The sequence below is a fragment of the Carassius carassius genome, chromosome 42 (genome assembly GCF_963082965.1).
Source record: "Carassius carassius chromosome 42, fCarCar2.1, whole genome shotgun sequence".
Lineage (NCBI taxonomy): Eukaryota > Metazoa > Chordata > Actinopteri > Cypriniformes > Cyprinidae > Carassius > Carassius carassius.
Window position 1 is genome coordinate 20,624,734 of NC_081796.1, and position 22,285 is coordinate 20,647,018.

Consider the following 22,285-nt stretch of genomic DNA (forward strand, 5'->3'; position numbering starts at 1 on the left):
GCTTTATTTTCAAATAAAAGTTTTAATTTTAGTTAACAGTAACAACTCTGTTAACCATTGCCACTGGCTACTTTATTTTTTAAACTTGCGAATCCTCACTGATTTATAATAAAAGCACTCTGCCATAACACTTCACTGGGACTGGAATAAATTAAAATGCTTAAAAAGATTAAATGCATCTGGGGATGAACATTTTCAGGTTTCAATTCACAGGCCTCTTTAAAAGAGGGAATTTGAATAGGTGTCAATGGGTTCTTGGCAGATTTTCCACACCAGAAACAATTTTTATTTATTTATTTATTATCACCTTAGGAAGAGATCTTTGCTTGGGATTTGGAAAGAATGATTCGAGCCTGTATACTCAACATTTTAAAATGGAACGCAAAAACATTTGCAAGTTACATTCAAGGCATAAACCACAAAATCCATCTGTCTCCCTTCCCTTGCCATTGTAATAGGAAATGGAGCGTTTCGACAGTTACAGTCTTCCAGGCAAGAGTTAAGATAATACGAATGTTTACATCAAGCTAGTTTATTCCTTCCCTTACGGTGGTACCATTTCATAAAAGGGACTAAATTAAACAGCTCTCCTCTTGCGCTAACAAAGACGGTCTGACCCGAAATCTCATTCTCACAGTCACAGATGGGTAAAAAAATTAATTAATCCAACCTCACAAAAAAGTTAAATGCAGCCGGCAGCCATATCACCCTGGAGCCCAAGACTGGTTTCCCACTGAAGCTAAGCAGGGCTGAGCCTGGTCAGTACCTGGATGGGAGACCTCCTGAGAAAACTAGGTTGCTGCTGCAAGAGGTTCTAGTGAGGCCAGCAGGGGGTGCTCACCCTGTGGTCTGTGTGGGTCCTAGCGCCCCAGTGTAGTGATGGGGACACTATACTGTCAACAAGCACCGTCCTTCGGATGAGACGTTAAACCGAGGTCCTGACTCTCTGTGGTCATTAAAAATCCCAGGATGTCTTTCGAAAAGAGTAGAGGTGTGACCTCGGCATCCTGGCTAAATTTGCCCATTGGCCTCTGACCATCATGGCCTCCTAACAATCCCCATATCTGCTGATTGGCTTCATCACTCTGTCTCCACAAGCTGGTGTGTGGTGGGCGTTCTGGCGCACTATGGCTGCCGTCGCATCATCCAGGTGGATGCTGCACACTGGTGGTGGATGAGGAGATACCCCCTGACTATGTAAAGCACTTTGAGTGCCTAGAAAAGCGCTATATAAATGTAATGAATTAATTATTAATTATTATTATTAAGTGAGAGAATGAATCTGCTCCATATTCATGAAGCGTAGACGCTGCTAATGTATGATTTTTAATGTGAAATCTTCTTCTCTCCAGGTGATAAAAGCTGTAGATGAAGGCTACAGACTACCAGCTCCAATGGACTGTCCGGTGGTGCTTCACCAGCTCATGCTAGACTGCTGGGAAAAGAACCGCAGTGATCGGCCAAAATTCGGGCAGATTGTCAGTACCCTGGACAGGCTGATCCGGAACCCAAGCAGCATGAAGCAGCTGGCCAACACTGCAGTCTGGTAAGCCAAATGCCCTCCGCAGATTAGATCTGAATTCAATAGAGGTAATCCGCTGGGATGTGTGTGGCAGTTTGCAATATATAGCTCATGAAGTGTGTTAAGATGTTGCTCAGGTGTGTGATTTAAATAGTTTTTTTTTTTTTTTTTGGCAGTACTCCAATAAAATCAAAATAAATGAAACAGATATCCAACTAATCTAGATTGAAGCCAGATGTACGTCAGTACGAACCTCTTCCTTCCAGTGCATGTTTCTCTTAGTTAGGAGAGGGGTTTGCGGTAATCTTGGCTGATATCTGATTGTCTATCCCTCTGCCACATTTTGAGGGTTGCCAAACAGGAGGGAGATGGGCACTGGATTGTTTAGCCAGTGCTTGCCACAGTTAAAGCAGAATGTGAAAACTAAATTTTCTCACAAACCACTGGGAAAACTCTTCCTTAGTGCCCTTGCTGTTAAATAAAAAAGGTTTAAATCTAAATTACTCAGGATTGTGTGTTGTAGTGGAGGCTATGCAACTGAGAGCGAGAGAGTGACAGAGACATGATTTGGGGCAATCTGCCTAGCTTCTGGATTTGGAAAGCCTAACGTGTTCAGGCAATGATAAGCTTTTGAAAAGCTGACACAAACATGCACATAGTCGAATGCATAAAAAATGCTCGGTTCTTAACCATTACCAAACTGTGTTTGTAAGTGATCGCATCTTCTAAACACTTACTTTGAAACTGCAAAATCTAAATGGAATTTTACCAAAACACAACATCAAATGGATACATACATCTGACATCCTCACAGACCAATGCAGAATGCTTTCTTCATGACAATTCTGACAAATGCAATACTAGATGTGAAATGACATGGTTATAAAAGACCGTTTTTCTGACTGCACTTCCTGCTCCAACCATAGGGAGGACCCAGTGACTCCTGAGGCGGGAGTCAGCATGGTGGAAGACTGGCTGGACTTGATTAAAATGGGTCAGTACAAAGAACACTTTTCCAGCGCCGGCTATGTCACCTTGGACTCAGTTTTGTACGTCAGCACCAGGTAAATAAAAGCTACACTAATTCAAAAGACACTTGAATGTGTTCTCAATGGTATATTATCTGATATATTATCTGCATACTAAGAATCAAACTGAGAGTTTACAAACTGCGGTGTATAGAGCTCCAAAAAGTAGTACGGCATTCCAAACATACCATACTATGTTGGAAACCGAATACTTGAATACATTGTACACTGCCTACAATAAAAAAAAGTATGCAAAACCATATGAAATATACAGTGTTAACTGGTGTAAACAATATTGTTATGACGTGCCCTCATTACTTGGCATGTTTAATTCAGCAAGTGGCATCCAGTTATATTATAGAAAATAAACATGATGGGTTTGCATTTACATCCAAATACATGTAAGGATTATTTTGCAATCAAAATGAGTCCACAAAGAAGTTTCATTTGCATTTCTCATGGCATTATGGGAGTACAATATCCCACAGGCATTAGTATGCAACAGTAGTATGCTTAAATGTCACATGACCTCATGAGTTCAACTTAAATTACTATATTTGTTATTATATTATTATATAATATAAATAAATTATATATAATTATTATAGTAGTATAGCATTCCAAATATACCAGCTATGTTGCAAAACTGAATGTTATTAACTGCATATTATGCACTGCCTACTACTTCAAAACAGTATGCAGTACTAGTTTTGTGTAAAAATTTGTGTCAAGCAATAAATGAATGCATTGCATTGTTATACCATATTTGTGCTCTAAACATCTGCACTCAGTACATAGTTAACACACTGAATACTGTAAAAATAGTATGAGTGGTATGCTATTATGAACATAACCACCCTATGTTAAAGCATTTTATTCTGTAACTTTCCTTTCTCTCACAGTGAACTGGATAAGATGGGCGTAGCACTGGCGGGCCATCAGAAAAAGATCTTGTCTAGTATCCAGTGCCTTCAGGCACACCACGGGACACAGGTTCAGGTATAGCGCCCCACCTCAATGTCCTCAAACCTGTTCTGCTTCCACCGAGGAGGAGATTGGGAGCATTCTTGCCACATGGAAGCGTCTTGCTGCAAAATGACTCTGTTTTATCTCTCTACCAGCACTGAAGTTCATCAGCCCTACAGGAGAATGGGCTGGTACCTTCCCCTTTGTGATCAGCATCCAGAAAGGCAGTAGATCGCTGCGGATGTCTGAGATTGTGGACTGTGACTATCTATCGATCCAAGTGAAGTAAGGACAAGAATCAACACCATGTGACATCACAGCACTGTGAACATCACGCTTCACTCCTCTTTGTACAGAAGACCTTGAGAAGAAACACCGACTGTGTCTTGTGAATCTATCAACTGTTCTGAGAGCGATACTAGTAGGATCTTCTTCAATTAATGTGAACTGCGGGGATGAGGAAAGCTTCAGCGAGATGTCCTTGCATCTTGTGTATGTGGAAATATTTTTGAAACGTTCAGCTTCGTCTTTAGGACGCAATGAAGCACTGACCTCTCTTTCGCACATACGCACACATTTAAACGCAACATAGAAGGGCCCCTCCTTGACCGCGAATACCACTCCGGCCGGCTCCCATCAGGCCTTTTTTCAAGCGTCTTTGGAATATGTTAATTCCACTGTGGAGATCCTAGAGTTCAGAGTGCCCACGCTTGTCACTTTTGACAAGTTCTGACATCCAATGTGCAGCAACAGAGAAACAAGAGACATTTAAGGAATGAAGAGCAATTGTTGCTTCACAAACAATAGACCTGACAGCGTGATGATGTCATGAAAGGGGCAGATGTCGTCCTTCCTTTACACTGGCAGCAACTTTCAGTCGTCTTTTTCAACACATTGATGTGGAGCCGCTTCATCTGATGTGGCTTTCCTTCTAATTTCATTGCCTATTTAAAGTCATTTTTGCCTCATTACATGCATTTCATCAAAAAACATGAGCGCCTTTTTTGGAAGGAGGAATGATATGTGTTGAGCTTTTTATGAGGGAGACTTCATTCCTAAATCATCCTGGTGTTGATGGCGCTGCACTCAGTGGACTGTTGAACCTATATTTGTGCTGGACCTCATTTAGCATAGATTTCTGGTGCTTACCGAGTGCTTGGTACATTTAGATTACATTTCCATATGATCTGATAACAGAACGGAGGAGCTTAAACATTTTAGCATACACTTTCCATGACATTTCATGCACCATGTTCACAATCCCATGTAAAAAAGGTGTCCGCAACAGATGCTGGTGCTTTAAAAATAGCTTCATCCTCTATTTTCTGGTTTCTCGCCCCAAGTATCTTGGCAGTGCTTTGCTCTGTGCTTGGAAACGTGATTGAAGAAGAAACAATTCTATTGCAGTAGAAATTGAGACGTTGTACATTGTTGGTTATCGTATTTGTACAGTAATGACTTAGTGTTTTGAAGGTTTTTGTCAGTTGTAAATTAAGGCAAGGTGGTAACTCTTATTTTAACCTTCAACGCTTTGGACAGATGAGAATTGTGAGGCTGTCGAATGTAATGGATAATTTAGCTTTAAAGTGTTGGGGAAAGCTAAGCATTCTCAGGATTGTTGTTTGTCACTGATACACGATTTCAAGATGGCAGCAGATCAGACAGAACCACCAACTCGGTTCTGTTTTCTACGGATACACTTCCTGTTCGATGCCTTTCAGTTTCATTGTTCTTATTTATGTTTTGTCATTCATTCAAGTCCTTCATTTTTGTCTCGTTTTCCAGTAAAATATATCTAAACATCAGAATAGCTTTTAACACTGGTTTTCCGTAATATTACTTATTTTTCTGTTATGAATCGAAAATAAATGTGGGGGTTTTATGCTTAAAAAGAAAACATTTTGTCAGTTAAGTACAAAAAAAATGCACTCTCTGAAACACAATATCTTTCACAATTTACAACACTGTTCAAAAGTTTGAGATCATTTAGATATTTCTTTGAAAGAAATGAATACTATTTTCATCAAGGATGTATTAAATGAATCAAATGTGACCATAAAGACATTTAATATGTATTTTTGACACTGAAGAGTGGAGTAATGGCTGCTGAAAATTAAGCTTTGCCAAAACAGGAATAAATGACATTTTAAAATATATTCAAAAGGAAATGGTTATAATACATTCTAACAATATTTCACAATATCGCTGTTTTTATTGATCCAATAAATGTGGCCTTGGTGAGCAGAAGATTTAAAAAAAAATATGATCTACCCCAAACTTTTGAACTTTTTGAAGAACATTTTATTGGAAAACCAGACCACAAACCGTTTTAGGTGAAACTGTATTGATTTAATAAGAACAACTTGAGCACTCTGGGTAAGGAAAATCTAAATAAAAGATTAAGCATGTTTCTTTTTACATTATTTATAATGTTGGCAAACATTTTCTAAGTGATGCAGAAGAAACAAAAACAGTGTTATCCTCTCATTCTGTGAACTCTTATTGGAAAATGTTCGTTTGGCTTATTTAATTGAAACGATAATGAAGAATTTTTATTTCTTCTGAATATTTATTGATGACAGTCAAGGTTATAATTGTAATAATTGGCACATCTGCTCTCTCCTTTTGGTAATTCTTAATTAGGAGCTATTCCTAATGGTCAAATTACTGAAACATATGTGCCTATTCCGATTTGTAATTTCCCATGCGGCAACAATAACAGCGAATAATTTAATGAGGCGTTGCAAAAAGCATCTTCCAACCCAAAACAATAAACTTTTGAATTCTTGGAGTGATTTCAGTTCTCATCTATCAAATTTTTAGCTGATAGTCATCTATTGACACAAACATGCAGTTCAATGCTGTAAATGATGTCTTGAAGCACTTTTGACATTCCTTTTGATTTTTAGAAATAATAAATACCAGTTATTGTTTCATTTTGTGAAGTACTGTTATTATACTCAATAATATCATGCATACTTTGGTCTGGGAGTTTACACAGCCCACACTACTTGCACATTGCATCAGGACCTAGGTTAGACATTTTTAGCCAAGATAGTGACAAATGCCAGGTTTGAATATCAGCAGTGAGACTGGAGAATAAATGTATGTCACTCGGTGGTCGAGATGTGTAGCGCTGATTGAAAAATAGGAATTATGTGTCCGGAAGTCATGAATTAAACTGTAGGAGGCCACTCTCTTGTGGCCGAAAGATTCAGTATTACAAAATCATTGGATGGTTTTGAAGTCGGACTCTGTAACTCACTCTGTACCAGTCAGGACTGTTATTTTGTTGTATGGGTAACTGCACAGTGCATTTTATAATTAAATCATATATGGTGTGTACATGCGTTGAAGTGAACACGTTGCCACCCAAATCTAAACTTCTAAAGTACTTCAGCCCTGAGTGCAAAAAGCTTCTCTGGCTTGCACAACATTAGTAATGGATACATGATCAGATAACTCCATGAAAGGTCACTGAGTCATTGACTTTAGCAAACCGGTTCCTCAGTCAGTACCTGAAGAGGTTACCTCTAATTTTCGGTGTATCTTATCTTTTGGATTTTCAACATTGTGCTCATTTGTGTACCGGTTTGGTTATTATTTCATAAAGTTCTTGTCGAATTGTATGCATTTTAAACATTGTGTCCAATAAATATGTTAATATTTTTAGCCTTTTGTTTTCATCTTTGTCTGCTACAAAATGAATGTGAAATTAGTCATTTATTAGTTTGTGTGTGTGTGTGTATTAGCCATTTATTCTTAATAAATATTAAACCTTTTTAAGTGCTTGTTTTAAAGTATAAAACAGCAGATTGTTTAAAGATGATAAATTATGAATAAATTGTTAAAAAAATTACATGAAGCAAACTGAAATGAGTTATTAACTTTAATCTTGCTTACATCACACTTTTAAAATGATTAATATATGAAGAGTGTTTAAGTTCAAGTTGTTTAAGTTAAGTTTCATTTGAAATATTACCAATCCAGAATTATCATTGAAAAACCTTGAACATCTGTCACCAGAAAACGGTTCCTGAACCTAGACTCCCCAGAGCGATTGTGAATAAACACACAGGTAAACATACTGTCAGACGCTTGTCTCTCTCCCTTCCCTTCTACCTCTTCCAGGAGATGCTCGTGAGATCCATAACTGAAAACAAACAGAGCAGAGGTCTTTGCTATTCCCATCATGCTCCACTCTTCTTTGAATGGCAGCGAGGGTTTGCCACCTTAAAACAGCTCCTGGTTTACGCTTCTCATAGATGTCTCATTAGAGTTTGTTCTTCAAATTCAGCTAGTTATTCATTCCTGGCTTGGAATCAATGAACAAGCAACTCAATCAAAGATTGATTCAGGTTTTGGTGTATGTATGAATGGAATAAAATAATGTGTTGGTGTGGGTTATGAAAAATCTTGATCAACGGTGTAATGACATCAACAGACAAGCTGCAATGTTTTCAAATGTCCAATGAAAACCTGGTTTTATTCTTGGAGAATATCACATTATTTTTCCTCATGGCCAGTCTTAAGTAATCCAAGCATCTGCGTCTGTTGAATGTGATTAATGTTTTTGGGGCTATTATTTATCCTCTTTAAAGACGTTTCAAGGGCAGATCGTTATGGAGACTGCAGCCAATGATTCCACCTTTCATTTGATTACAGCACAGTACTTGATTAATGCTGCCAAATGAAACCAGCAGCTAGAGTCAAGATCTTTGTTCCAATACTAGTTCCAAACTTATAGTCAGTAATCTTGTAAGATGGCATCCCAATTAAAGCTGGGACCAAAATGGGTTTTGTGCATGTTGCCCACTTGGGTCCCACCTAGTACAAAGTACAATCCTACATGAAATTCATCTGGGCAATTAACATGGGGTCATTATGTAACCCGCGGACAATCCTACATGGGGCCCATTTTTCAGCCCATTTCATACCCATATGGGGCCCACATACAAATGATGGCTGGGTCCCATATAACCATAGATAAGTATATGAAGCTGCCACATCTGACCGCTCCGGGGCACAACAGTAGTGATTATGATACACCTTCTGTCATGATGATTTATGATGATTATTGACCTTTGACCTTTTGACAGGTTGAACTTCCGGTGACCTTATGATGGATGGGTTGAACTTCCGGAATGAGTTCAAGGGCTAACCTATGACCGTTTCCCACGCATCGATCATGTGGTTTTGACAGAAAGTTTTACCCTATTGACCTAGTTAGTACTAAATTATAGTTTTGATGGCTAGTTTAAATGGTAAAGGAAACACTCCCCACGCATCGATCATGTGGTTTTGACAGAAAGTTTTACCCTATTGACCTAGTTAGTTCTAAATCATGGTTTTAGGAAACCCTCCCGATGCATCGATCATGTGGTTTTGACAGAAGCTGTTTGAAGTTTGTGTCAGTTAGCTTGTTTGAACTTTATCCCAGTTATTACGGCTTCTCCCCCCTCCCATCACATTCCTGAGCAGTGTATAAATGGGATCGGTGTGTTCTACGTTTATATATAAAACATCCTGTAATTTATATAATATTTAAATAATTTATATAATATAATTAATTATCATGCTAAGGTTGAAAAACATTTTAGTTATTTCACATTTATATATAAAACATTATATCATTTATATAATATAGTAATTATCATGCTAAAGTTGAAAACATTTTAGTTATTTCACATATATATATATATAAAACATTATATAATTTATATATAAAACATTATATAATTTATATATAAAACATTATATAATTTACTAAAACAATTAAAGGTTTAAACATTTATATAATATAGTAATTATCATGCTAAAGTTGAAAAACATTTTAGTTATTTCACATTTATATATAAAACATTCTATAATTTATATAATATTTATATAATTTATATAATATAATAATTATCATGCTAAAGTTGAAAACATTTTAGTTATTTCACATTTATATATATATATATATATATATAAAACATTATATAATTTATCTATAAAACATTATATAATTTACTAAAACAATTAAAGGTTTAAAACACATTTTAGTTATTTCATATATGAGACATTCAGTTATTTCACATTTATATATATAACATTCTATAATTTATATAATATAATTAATTAAAGGTTTAAAAAACATTTTAGTTATTTCATATATGTGACATTCAGTTATCTCACATTTATATATAAAACATTCTATAATTTATATAATAGAATTATCATGCTAAAGTTGAAAAAGAAAAACATTTAAGTTATTTCACATTTATATACAAAACATTCTATAATTTATATAATATAATAATTATCATGCTAAAGTTGAAAACATTTTAGTTATTTCATATATGTGACATTGTTATTTCACATATATATATATATAAAACATTATATCATTTATATGATATAATTAATTATGCTAAGGTTGAAAAACATTTCAGTTATTTCACATTTATATATAAAACAGCCTATAATTTATATAATATAATAATTATCATGCTAAAGTTGAAAACATTTTAGTTATTTCACATTTATATATAAAACATTCTATAATTTATATAATATTTATATAATTTATATAATATAATTATCATGCTAAAGTTGAAAAACATGCCGTTCTTTATATTCTATCTTTTATATAATATACATAATCTGAAAGCAATTTAAATAAGGTTGTTAAACATTGTGTTCTTTTAAAAAGGTTATACATGAAACGTTTATAAAAAATATACTGAAACCGGCTGTTTCAGATAAAACAAGATCCATTTTTAGGGGGCAGAAGAAGCTGTTTTCATATCAGCTTTGATCCTGACCCTCTGTGTCCCACTGTCTACGTCTGCACGCTACAGTGCACACTCGTCCGAATTTACTACAAAATCACAATATCTTCAAAGCCATTGCTAATTAAAACTAACGTATCTCACGCAGGAGTACCGTGTTTTGACAGTTTTCTGACGGTTCACCTATGAATTACGGTTGGTGCGCGGCTAGCATCTCTTGTACCCATCTCTCTCTCTCTCTCTCTCTCCCTCCCTCTCATACATTCATTCGTCTCCAAGTCTTATTTTCTTCTTTTAATGAATATAAACACATTATACATTCGCAAACAATATAAAACAAAACATTTACATTCGTTTTAGTCATCACTAAAAATATACATTTTACCAGGATCGGGGAAAAAATATATAATTAAACAGAACAAAGAATATGGTCTATTGAGGAACCCGGATGTGTCGTTGACACAATTCAGTTAAATTCATTTCACATTAATCGTTGCAAAACATTTTCTATATTATATTTAAAACCTTTTATATCCATCTTTATATCATATCTTTTTCAAAAAGCTTTTTAATTATTTATTTTAACCGTACACCTACAGTACCACCACACACTAAAATGCTGCATGCACGTAAATTTTTTTTAATTAAATTTAGTTTTTAAGCGATCTGAATTATGACTACCCTATACTTTTAATCATAAACCACACGTACCCTGTTATATCACTATAATATCCATTCCACTATAAAATTTGGTATTCTGATAAACCAAATAAACAAGCGGACATACGCATGAACATATCAAGTTAAAAAGAGACTTATCTCTATTTTAAAAAATATGAAAAAATAAATAAATACAATTATATATGACAACGTGTTACTAAACCAGAACACACGTTTTAAACAAGTATTCATCATGTTTATAAAACACATCGCAGTAACAGACATGTTACTAAACCAAACCAAATCATTTATCATACATTTTTAATCATGTATTCAACATATACTTATAACACCAATGTCTGGGGGAGGCCAAAATACCTCCAGTCACCCCAAAACCCACTCAGACTCCAGGGGTTAAAGAATATGGAAATAAATAATTATATAATGACATCATCATCCTAAAGCAATTCATTAAACAAAAAAAGTATAACTTAAAAAAAAGATCACTTATTTTAAATGTGATAGCATAGTATATAAAATAAACATTTCTGATGATACATATAAAAAATATCCCTTACATTTTTTTAGACCGGGGAGAGATGTCCAAACATGAATGAAATATCCCAAAATAAAATAATACGACTTAATTAAAATAAAGTAAAATGTTTAAATCATAAACAGAATCTTACAGGTCCAAGTTGGGGTATTCTCCTGTATGTGAGACCTGAAGGGGTGCTTCACACACCCCGCGCGCGGCGAGGGTGGAGTTCCAGACCGCATGATCTAAGCCAGAGGGGTACATTATTTCAAAGTTAACATTAATGTAATGTTTGAATAATCAGTACCCTCACTACATCTGATGTAATTCATTACATCTGTTTAAATGTTTCTTAATTCAACAAAATGATGATATATATAAAATATTTAGATTTTTATATAATATTATATAATAATTATTTATATCATATCATATATATAATTATATTATATTAGATGCGTTATGCATTAATCACTTTAGATTCTTTAAAGTTCTTATTTTTTGCACAATCTTCAAAGTTTTTAATACCATCTTTCTGTCTCCCTCTCCCTCTCTCACACGGACACACACACACACACACACACACACACACACACACACACACACACACACACACACACACACACACACAGACAATGAAACATGATGCCAAAATCTTTCTGTATGTTTTAAAAATAAAGCTAAAAATATTGATTTTGCTTTAAATGTATGCTACATGTGTTTGTCGCAGCATAGACTGTGAAGTTTAGATGAAGTTGATTGATCTTTTAGAATAATTCTTTCAGAGAAAGACCCTCGATCGTATTCACCCATTAAAGATGGTTCAGGAGAGATGGGCTTCTGGACCCACGCATCCTAGAGATGTAATTTATGTGCGTTGCTACGGTCGTAAACCTTTCACATATCTACGGTACTTTCAGACACAGAGCAGGAAAGACATTTGCAGGGCCTCTGTTTAACCGTTCCAAAATACCTCCATTTAAAAGCAAAATTAAAATATAAAAATGACCGCCTGTACAGCTGTAGTTCTATTTTATATTAAAAGTATCCTTACTATCCATATTATATTCTTTATTTAAAACGATATATTTAACCGGCAGTATCCCCCCAACGTGTTTTCCATCAGTTGTTTGGCCTTCGGGCTTTTTACGTAGTACTTTTCAGTTACTGTAAGATCGCTTTACACTAGTGTAATGAAAGTTAACTTTTCTTAAAGTTTATAGTTGTATTTTACTGTATCCGCATCCTTCTATCCTGTAGATTGTATGCGTACTGTAAAATAACAAATATACATTTTGCTTAAAGTCAGTAAAATAATTACACCTACAATTTGAAACGTGTTTAAACACATTGTGTGTCACTAAAGCAAGGCACGCCGTCTATCGTCTTATTTTTTTTAAATAACCTGATGACCAGCATTGTTTCTTCATATAATTTATGCCCCCGAGTGCTTTTCTCACACGAGTAGAAAACTCTTTCTCTTTGGATGTGTTTGGCAGAAACATAATTTCTACATCAGAAATTTTTTTAAATGTACGACTGAACTTTTCTCATTCGACAGAAATACTATTTTCAAATTATTTACCCGGCCTATGACACTCGGTGTAAATGTTCTTACCTAGAACAGAAAACATACGCTTTGATTATTTTGTAGGCATCGTGTAATGTTAAATGGTTTACTAAAAAAATTAAAGCACCGGCAGCTGTGATTTTCAAAAATGAAAGACATGTACGAGCTAAGGATGTGTCAACTATTATCATCATTTCCTTTTGACCCGGATAATACGGTAATTAATTTTCTATGCGAGTGACACAATATACAGTTCTCATACTATTGGTGTAAATAGCCGTGCTAAAACATTTATGACTATTTTTGCAGGCCAGCAGATCATGTCAAGGGTGTTTCACATCTAAGAATCACAATGTTTTGTAAATGACATTTTTCTTACACCATGAGATTTAACCGTATCAAGATTTTGGATGGCCGTTCGCAATTTGTTTGTCGGACCGTACGTTTTTAGGCGATCTTTGTGCGGCGTCATCGTAATAGGAATAAATGAAAATTAAGCAATTAAGTTACAGTTTTTCTCTTCGAGATATTCTTTTAGCGCAACTTCGTGTCTGTCCAAAAAGTGTGATCGCATGAAGCATCGACGCAAAAATGAAGTCTAGCTGTTTTACACTTAAAACTATTACAACATCAAACGTTACACTCGTTTAAGTTTCCACACTCTTGTTGAGATACATTTTTTTATCCATAACCTTTCGTGTATTCGAGCGACCAAATCACTAAGAAAGACAGTATAGCAAGAAAACTAACGTTTACAACGCATATAGAATTCAGAATACAATCGTTAAAGTATAGATGCTTGAAGTTTTCACCGCTTACAGGCGCCACACTAACCTAAACCTGTAACTCTATCATAATTATTTAAAATAACTATAAACTTCATGCGTGACGCCTATGTAACTGACTAAAACTAATATGTATGCTAAACAAAACATTTGCGGTTGTGAAAAAATGAAGTGAATTAATAGATGTCAGAAACTGCTCGCCTCGTGTTTTCTTAAAGAACAACGGGTTATTTAGACGTGACAGAGCGCAGTTCCAGTCGTAGCGTGGTTTCCGGATCTGACCTTAAACACGATGAATGACTGAAACAGTCAAAATCATCCCGTCTCTCACTTAAATGAACGACTTATCAACAGTGGTTTATTGATTGAAGTACCATACAAAGACAACCAAACAATAATGTATACAGTAGTAGAAAAAAAAGCTATTTACAGAGTTGCATTAAAACTTTCACAATAGTTTAGAATACTGGATTTCACTATTAGGTATTTGTTATTCTGATACGCGTTTCCTGTATAAAAGAGTATGTCTATAACCTTTTCAGGTGAATGTAGTGCAATCTTATGGATCTTAAACGTAATCACGTTACAACGAGGTGACATAGTCCCTCTAGCAAATCCGTCAAAAGTGGACAAAGCAGAAAAATCTCAGCACGCGGTAGATGATAATGCTTACGACCGAAGGGGCATAGGTCTACTCTTTAATGTCAAGCGGAAATGTTGAAACGAGTACGACGAGTAAAATGTGAACGTCGTCATCGGCTATATGAACAAGAGCTCTAGATGTAGGGGTGATATTTTTATGCTGTAAAATTCCTATGAACAGGCAGTGTATGTTTGACCGCGGTCAGAGAAAACTCTTCATCACAAAACTGCAAAACAACGTGTCAACAGATCGGTCGACTATCTCTGGTAAAAATAAATAAATAAATAAAATTATTCATGTTTACGAGTCACACATTGACAATTTTTGTCTCATGTGCTCATTACAGCTAAAATCACTGAATTATGAAATGCAAAAGGGTGTATGGCATTTTTCTATAACCGTTACAAAAGTGAGAACATCGTAGTTCTCAAATGTGTTTGTATTACAATGGTAGCCCATCTAACAAATCTGTCAGAAGTGGAAAAGCAAAGATGTTTAGCGCATACACACGTACACCAGAGATGTTGCTTTATTTGAATCAAAGAAGATGGCCGTAGGAACTGATAACATTCTTTAATGTCGTCGTGTTGTGTTTTGTCAAAATAATAAAAAAGTTTGGGCAAATGTTTAATAATTTTTCTTAAATGAATAGAATGCGCTCACCCCTCTCTCTTTCCCACGCGAGAGTTAGCATGAACTTACAGGAGTCTTAAAACAGAATGTGAATTGTGTCATCGGCTATCCGAACACGATGACTAAATCTAACGGAGTAATAAAAATATCATTTACAAATCAAAAAAAATAACTTTAACGATTGTATTCTGAATTCTATATGCGTTGTAAACGTTAGTTTTCTTGCTATACTGTCTTTCTTAGTGATTTGGTCGCTCGAATACACGTTGTGTTGTAATAGTTTTAAGTGTAAAACAGCTAGACTTCATTTTTGCGTCGATGCTTCATGCGATCACACTTTTTGGACAGACACGAAGTTGCGCTAAAAGAATATCTCGAAGAGAAAAACTGTAACTTAATTGCTTAATTTTCATTTATTCCTATTACGATGACGCCGCACAAAGATCGCCTAAAAACGTACGGTCCGACAAACAAATTGCGAACGGCCATCCAAAATCTTGATACGGTTAAATCTCGAGGTGTAAGAAAAATGTCATTTACAAAACATTGTGATTCTTAGATGTGAAACACCCTTGACATGATCTGCTGGCCTGCAAAAATAGTCATAAATGTTTTAGCACGGCTATTTACACCAATAGTATGAGAACTGTATATTGTGTCACTCGCATAGAAAATTAATTACCGTATTATCCGGGTCAAAAGGAAATGATGATAATAGTTGATAATACTTTCATTTTGAAAATCACAGCTGCCGGTGCTTTAATTTTTTTAGTAAACCATTTAACATTACACGATGCCTACAAAATAATCAAAGCGTATGTTTTCTGTTCTAGGTAAGAACATTTACACCGAGTGTCATAGGCCGGGTAAATAATTTGAAAATAGTATTTCTGTCGAATGAGAAAAGTTCAGTCGTACATTTAAAAAATTTTCTGATGTAGAAATTATGTTTCTGCCAAACACATCCAAAGAGAAAGAGTTTTCTACTCGTGTGAGAAAAGCACTCGGGGGCATAAATTATATGAAGAAACAATGCTGGTCATCAGGTTATTTAAAAAAAATAAGACGATAGACGGCGTGCCTTGCTTTAGTGACACACAATGTGTTTAAACACGTTTCAAATTGTAGGTGTAATTATTTTACTGACTTTAAGCAAAATGTATATTTGTTATTTTACAGTACGCATACAATCTACAGGATAGAAGGATGCGGATACAGTAAAATACAACTATAAACTTTAAGAAAAGTTAACTTTCATTACACTAGTGTAAAGCGATCTTACAGTAACTGAAAAGCACTACGTAAAAAGCCCGAAGGCCAAACAACTGATGGAAAACACGTTGGGGGGATACTGCCGGTTAAATATATCATTTTAAATAAAGAATATAATATGGATAGTAAGGATACTTTTAATATAAAATAGAACTACAGCTGTACAGGCGGTCATTTTTATATTTTAATTTTGCTTTTAAATGGAGGTATTTTGGAACGGTTAAACAGAGGCCCTGCAAATGTCTTTCCTGCTCTGTGTCTGAAAGTACCGTAGATATGTGAAAGGTTTACGACCGTAGCAACGCACATAAATTACATCTCTAGGATGCGTGGGTCCAGAAGCCCATCTCTCCTGAACCATCTTTAATGGGTGAATACGATCGAGGGTCTTTCTCTGAAAGAATTATTCTAAAAGATCAATCAACTTCATCTAAACTTCACAGTCTATGCTGCGACAAACAAATGTAGCATACATTTAAAGCAAAATCAATATTTTTAGCTTTATTTTTAAAACATACAGAAAGACTTTGGCATCATGTTTCATTGTCTGTGTGTGTGTGTGTGTGTGTGTGTGTGTGTGTGTGTGTGTGTCCGTGTGAGAGAGGGAGAGGGAGACAGAAAGATGGTATTAAAAACTTTGAAGATCGTGCAAAAAATAAGAACTTTAAAGAATCTAAAGTGATTAATGCATAACGCATCTAATATAATTTAATTATATATATGATATGATATAAATAATTATTATATAATATTATATAAAAATCTAAATATTTTATATATATCATCATTTTGTTGAATTAAGAAACATTTAAACAGATGTAATGAATTACATCAGATGTAGTGAGGGTACTGATTATTCAAACATTACATTAATGTTAACTTTGAAATAATGTACCCCTCTGGCTTAGATCATGCGGTCTGGAACTCCACCCTCGCCGCGCGCGGGGTGTGTGAAGCACCCCTTCAGGTCTCACATACAGGAGAATACCCCAACTTGGACCTGTAAGATTCTGTTTATGATTTAAACATTTTACTTTATTTTAATTAAGTCGTATTATTTTATTTTGGGATATTTCATTCATGTTTGGACATCTCTCCCCGGTCTAAAAAAATGTAAGGGATATTTTTTATATGTATCATCAGAAATGTTTATTTTATATACTATGCTATCACATTTAAAATAAGTGATCTTTTTTTTAAGTTATACTTTTTTTGTTTAATGAATTGCTTTAGGATGATGATGTCATTATATAATTATTTATTTCCATATTCTTTAACCCCTGGAGTCTGAGTGGGTTTTGGGGTGACTGGAGGTATTTTGGCCTCCCCCAGACATTGGTGTTATAAGTATATGTTGAATACATGATTAAAAATGTATGATAAATGATTTGGTTTGGTTTAGTAACATGTCTGTTACTGCGATGTGTTTTATAAACATGATGAATACTTGTTTAAAACGTGTGTTCTGGTTTAGTAACACGTTGTCATATATAATTGTATTTATTTATTTTTTCATATTTTTTAAAATAGAGATAAGTCTCTTTTTAACTTGATATGTTCATGCGTATGTCCGCTTGTTTATTTGGTTTATCAGAATACAAAATTGTATAGTGGAATGGATATTATAGTGATATAACAGGGTACGTGTGGTTTATGATTAAATGTATAGGGTAGTCATAATTCAGATCGCTTAAAAACTAAATTTAATTAAAAAAATGTACGTGCATGCAGCATTTTAGTGTGTGGTGGTACTGTAGGTGTACGGTTAAAATAAATAATTAAAAAGCTTTTTGAAAAAGATATGATATAAAGATGGATATAAAAGGTTTTAAATATAATATAGAAAATGTTTTGCAACGATTAATGTGAAATGAATTTAACTGAATTGTGTCAACGACACATCCGGGTTCCTCAATAGACCATATTCTTTGTTCTGTTTAATTATATATTTTTTCCCCGATCCTGGTAAAATGTATATTTTTAGTGATGACTAAAACGAATGTAAATGTTTTGTTTTATATTGTTTGCGAATGTATAATGTGTTTATATTCATTAAAAGAAGAAAATAAGACTTGGAGACGAATGAATGTATGAGAGGGAGGGAGAGAGAGAGAGAGATGGGTACAAGAGATGCTAGCCGCGCACCAACCGTAATTCATAGGTGAACCGTCAGAAAACTGTCAAAACACGGTACTCCTGCGTGAGATACGTTAGTTTTAATTAGCAATGGCTTTGAAGATATTGTGATTTTGTAGTAAATTCGGACGAGTGTGCACTGTAGCGTGCAGACGTAGACAGTGGGACACAGGGGGTCAGGATCAAAGCTGATATGAAAACAGCTTCTTCTGCCCCCTAAAAATGGATCTTGTTTTATCTGAAACAGTCGGTTTCAGTATATTTTTTATAAACGTTTCATGTATAACCTTTTTAAAAGAACACAATGTTTTTCAACCTTATTTAAATTGCTTTCAGATTATGTATATTATATAAAAGATAGAATATAAAGAACGGCATGTTTTTCAACTTTAGCATGATAATTATATTATATAAATTATATAAATATTATATAAATTATAGAATGTTTTATATATAAATGTGAAATAACTAAAATGTTTTCAACTTTAGCATGATAATTATTATATTATATAAATTATAGGCTGTTTTATATATAAATGTGAAATAACTGTTATGTTTTTCAACCTTAGCATAATTAATTATATCATATAAATGATATAATGTTTTATATATATATATGTGAAATAACAATGTCACATATATGAAATAACTAAAATGTTTTCAACTTTAGCATGATAATTATTATATTATATAAATTATAGAATGTTTTATATATAAATGTGAAATAACTTAAATGTTTTTCTTTTTCAACTTTAGCATGATAATTCTATTATATAAATTATAGAATGTTTTATATATAAATGTGAGATAACTGAATGTCACATATATGAAATAACTAAAATGTTTTTTAAACCTTTAATTAATTATATTATATAAATTATAGAATGTTATATATATATATGTGAAATAACTGAATGTCTCATATATGAAATAACTAAAATGTGTTTTAAACCTTTAATTGTTTTAGTAAATTATATAATGTTTTATAGATAAATTATATAATGTTTAATATATATATATATATATATATATATATATATAAATGTGAAATAACTAAAATGTTTTCAACTTTAGCATGATAATTATTATATTATATAAATTATATAAATATTATATAAATTATAGAATGTTTTATATATAAATGTGAAATAACTAAAATGTTTTTCAACTTTAGCATGATAATTACTATATTATATAAATGTTTAAACCTTTAATTGTTTTAGTAAATTATATAATGTTTTATATATAAATTATATAATGTTTTATATATATATATATATATATATATATATATATATATATATATATATATATATGTGAAATAACTAAAATGTTTTCAACTTTAGCATGATAATTACTATATTATATAAATGATATAATGTTTTATATATAAATGTGAAATAACTAAAATGTTTTTCAACCTTAGCATGATAATTAATTATATTATATAAATTATATAAATATTATATAAATTATAGGATGTTTTATATATAAACGTAGAACACACCGATCCCATTTATACACTGCTCAGGAATGTGATGGGAGGGGGGAGAAGCCGTAATAACTGGGATAAAGTTCAAACAAGCTAACTGACACAAACTTCAAACAGCTTCTGTCAAAACCACATGATCGATGCATCGGGAGGGTTTCCTAAAACCATGATTTAGAACTAACTAGGTCAATAGGGTAAAACTTTCTGTCAAAACCACATGATCGATGCGTGGGGAGTGTTTCCTTTACCGTTTAAACTAGCCGTCAAAACTATAATTTAGTACTAACTAGGTCAATAGGGTAAAACTTTCTGTCAAAACCACATGATCGATGCGTGGGAAACGGTCATAGGTTAGCCCTTGAACTCATTCCGGAAGTTCAACCCATCCATCATAAGGTCACCGGAAGTTCAACCTGTCAAAAGGTCAAAGGTCAAAGTCATAAATCATCATGACAGAAGGTGTATCATAATCACTACTCACAACAACGTGTCTGACATCGTGTCAACATGTCAAGTCACATTCAATTATTTTTATTTATTTTTGTAAATGGTAAGAAGTTGCGAACAAGTAGGCTATGCATCTTAGGTTACTGCTAACTGACTACAAAGGTTGTCTGATTTGCCTAGCATGTAAACTTATATCCTTGTGGTAGTACTTGTAGATCTTTTATAGCAACATTTTTTATAAAACACAGCTTCAAAATTAATGTTTAAGGTGTGACTGTATCATGCCTACATTAGCCGGAATAAATAAAAAACTAATATGAAAACCCAGAGGTTTGTCTTGTCGGGAATATAAAAAGAACCGCTTTAGTGTCTAATATTGGCATGTTGCTAAGCTAATAACAACAACACACTCTTAACACACACAAAATACATAGTACACATAAATAATAAGCAAAAAATTCAATTTGTTTAAATTATATTCAGCGAATTTACTTTTGTAAAGACCACGGTTTACAGATAGTGACAACTTTTCTCTGTTGACATAAACTGAAATATTGTAAATATTTTGAGTTTGTTGCAGTGCATTCTGGGATTGATTTACCCTAAAAGGATACATACGATTCAAAACACGTGCTTGGAACAGCCTTCACATTAGGATTATGCCTATGAGGATTTGAAATGTCTAGTTAACCAGCTCATCGGTTTTGGAAAGGTGAGTACTAATATTTATCATGTTGTGACTTAAAAAAAAGGGCCTATATATTTAAACTGACCATGAAAGCATGATTTTGTATTCAAGTATTTAAGCTGAAGTAGCAGTCAAAACAAGAGATTGTAACCCTATGTGTGTACAGAGTAAACTCAGCAAATACCGTTTTATGAGTTGCAAATGAAGAAACAGAATTTGTGTGAAGACAAAACTTGGTTATCTGTATTATACAATAACATGCACAAGAAAGAGTGTCTACACGTTAACAGCGTGGACATGGACATGTTGCCATGGTAACAACAAAGACACCCAAGTCGCTCATTTTTCAATCTGTAACAACTCCATGTATGGTGAGAAGCAATCGAATAAATTCAGTTTGCATGACTTCAGGGGAATAAACATGTGAGAATAGGCTAAGATTAGCTGAAAAAGCCCCCTGAGACTTTGATTTATGATAGCATGTTTTGTTTTCAGTGGTGTTCTTGCTTATGTGAAAGTTGCTGTACTCTTGCTGTGTCTATCAAGTCACAGATTAAGGAGTTTAAAACCAATGTTTTTTTTGTTTTTTTTTCTCCAAACTGTGAGCTTCGAACTCTTTGTCCTCACAAGTGACACAAAAAGCTCTCCATGTCTGCTGAGTACACACACATTGCATAAAATTGCATCAGACTGACATATCTGGTAATGATTTGTATTTGATTTGTCTAGTCTGTAAGAAAACACAATATCCTATGTTTAATTTAAAACTGGAGTGAGCAAGTCTGTTCGTAGAATACTAAAAACCTCTCTTGGCTATGCTGGAAATAGCATGCTACTCACACCATTTCTGCAGAACATAGTATGTATACGGAGCACAGTATGCAATTTTTTGTATCAAATATAATTGTCAAAATGTGCAATATACTACACAAAACATTGCTCATAATACTGTTTCCCCACAGTGCACTGCACTCTGAAAAATGCAAAGTAACCATGTTTATTATTTTTAATATATATATATATATATATATATATATATATATATATATATATATATATATATATATATATATATATATATATATATATATATATATATATATATATATACACACACACACACACATGCTTA

General features: G+C 33.6%; 1 protein-coding gene across 1 annotated transcript in view; it reads left to right on the forward strand.

The window, feature by feature from the left end:
* The window catches only part of LOC132124140 (ephrin type-A receptor 3-like), a 62,013-nt gene extending 57,892 nt beyond the window's left edge, over positions 1-4,121 (forward strand). Inside the window, exons 15-18 of the mRNA XM_059534993.1 lie at positions 1,353-1,546; positions 2,449-2,586; positions 3,453-3,549; positions 3,672-4,121. Coding sequence (XP_059390976.1) covers positions 1,353-1,546; positions 2,449-2,586; positions 3,453-3,549; positions 3,672-3,677 — 435 coding nt within the window. The 3' untranslated portion in view covers positions 3,678-4,121. The remainder of the gene's footprint in view (positions 1-1,352; positions 1,547-2,448; positions 2,587-3,452; positions 3,550-3,671) is intronic.
* The last annotated feature ends 18,164 nt before the right edge of the window (positions 4,122-22,285 follow it).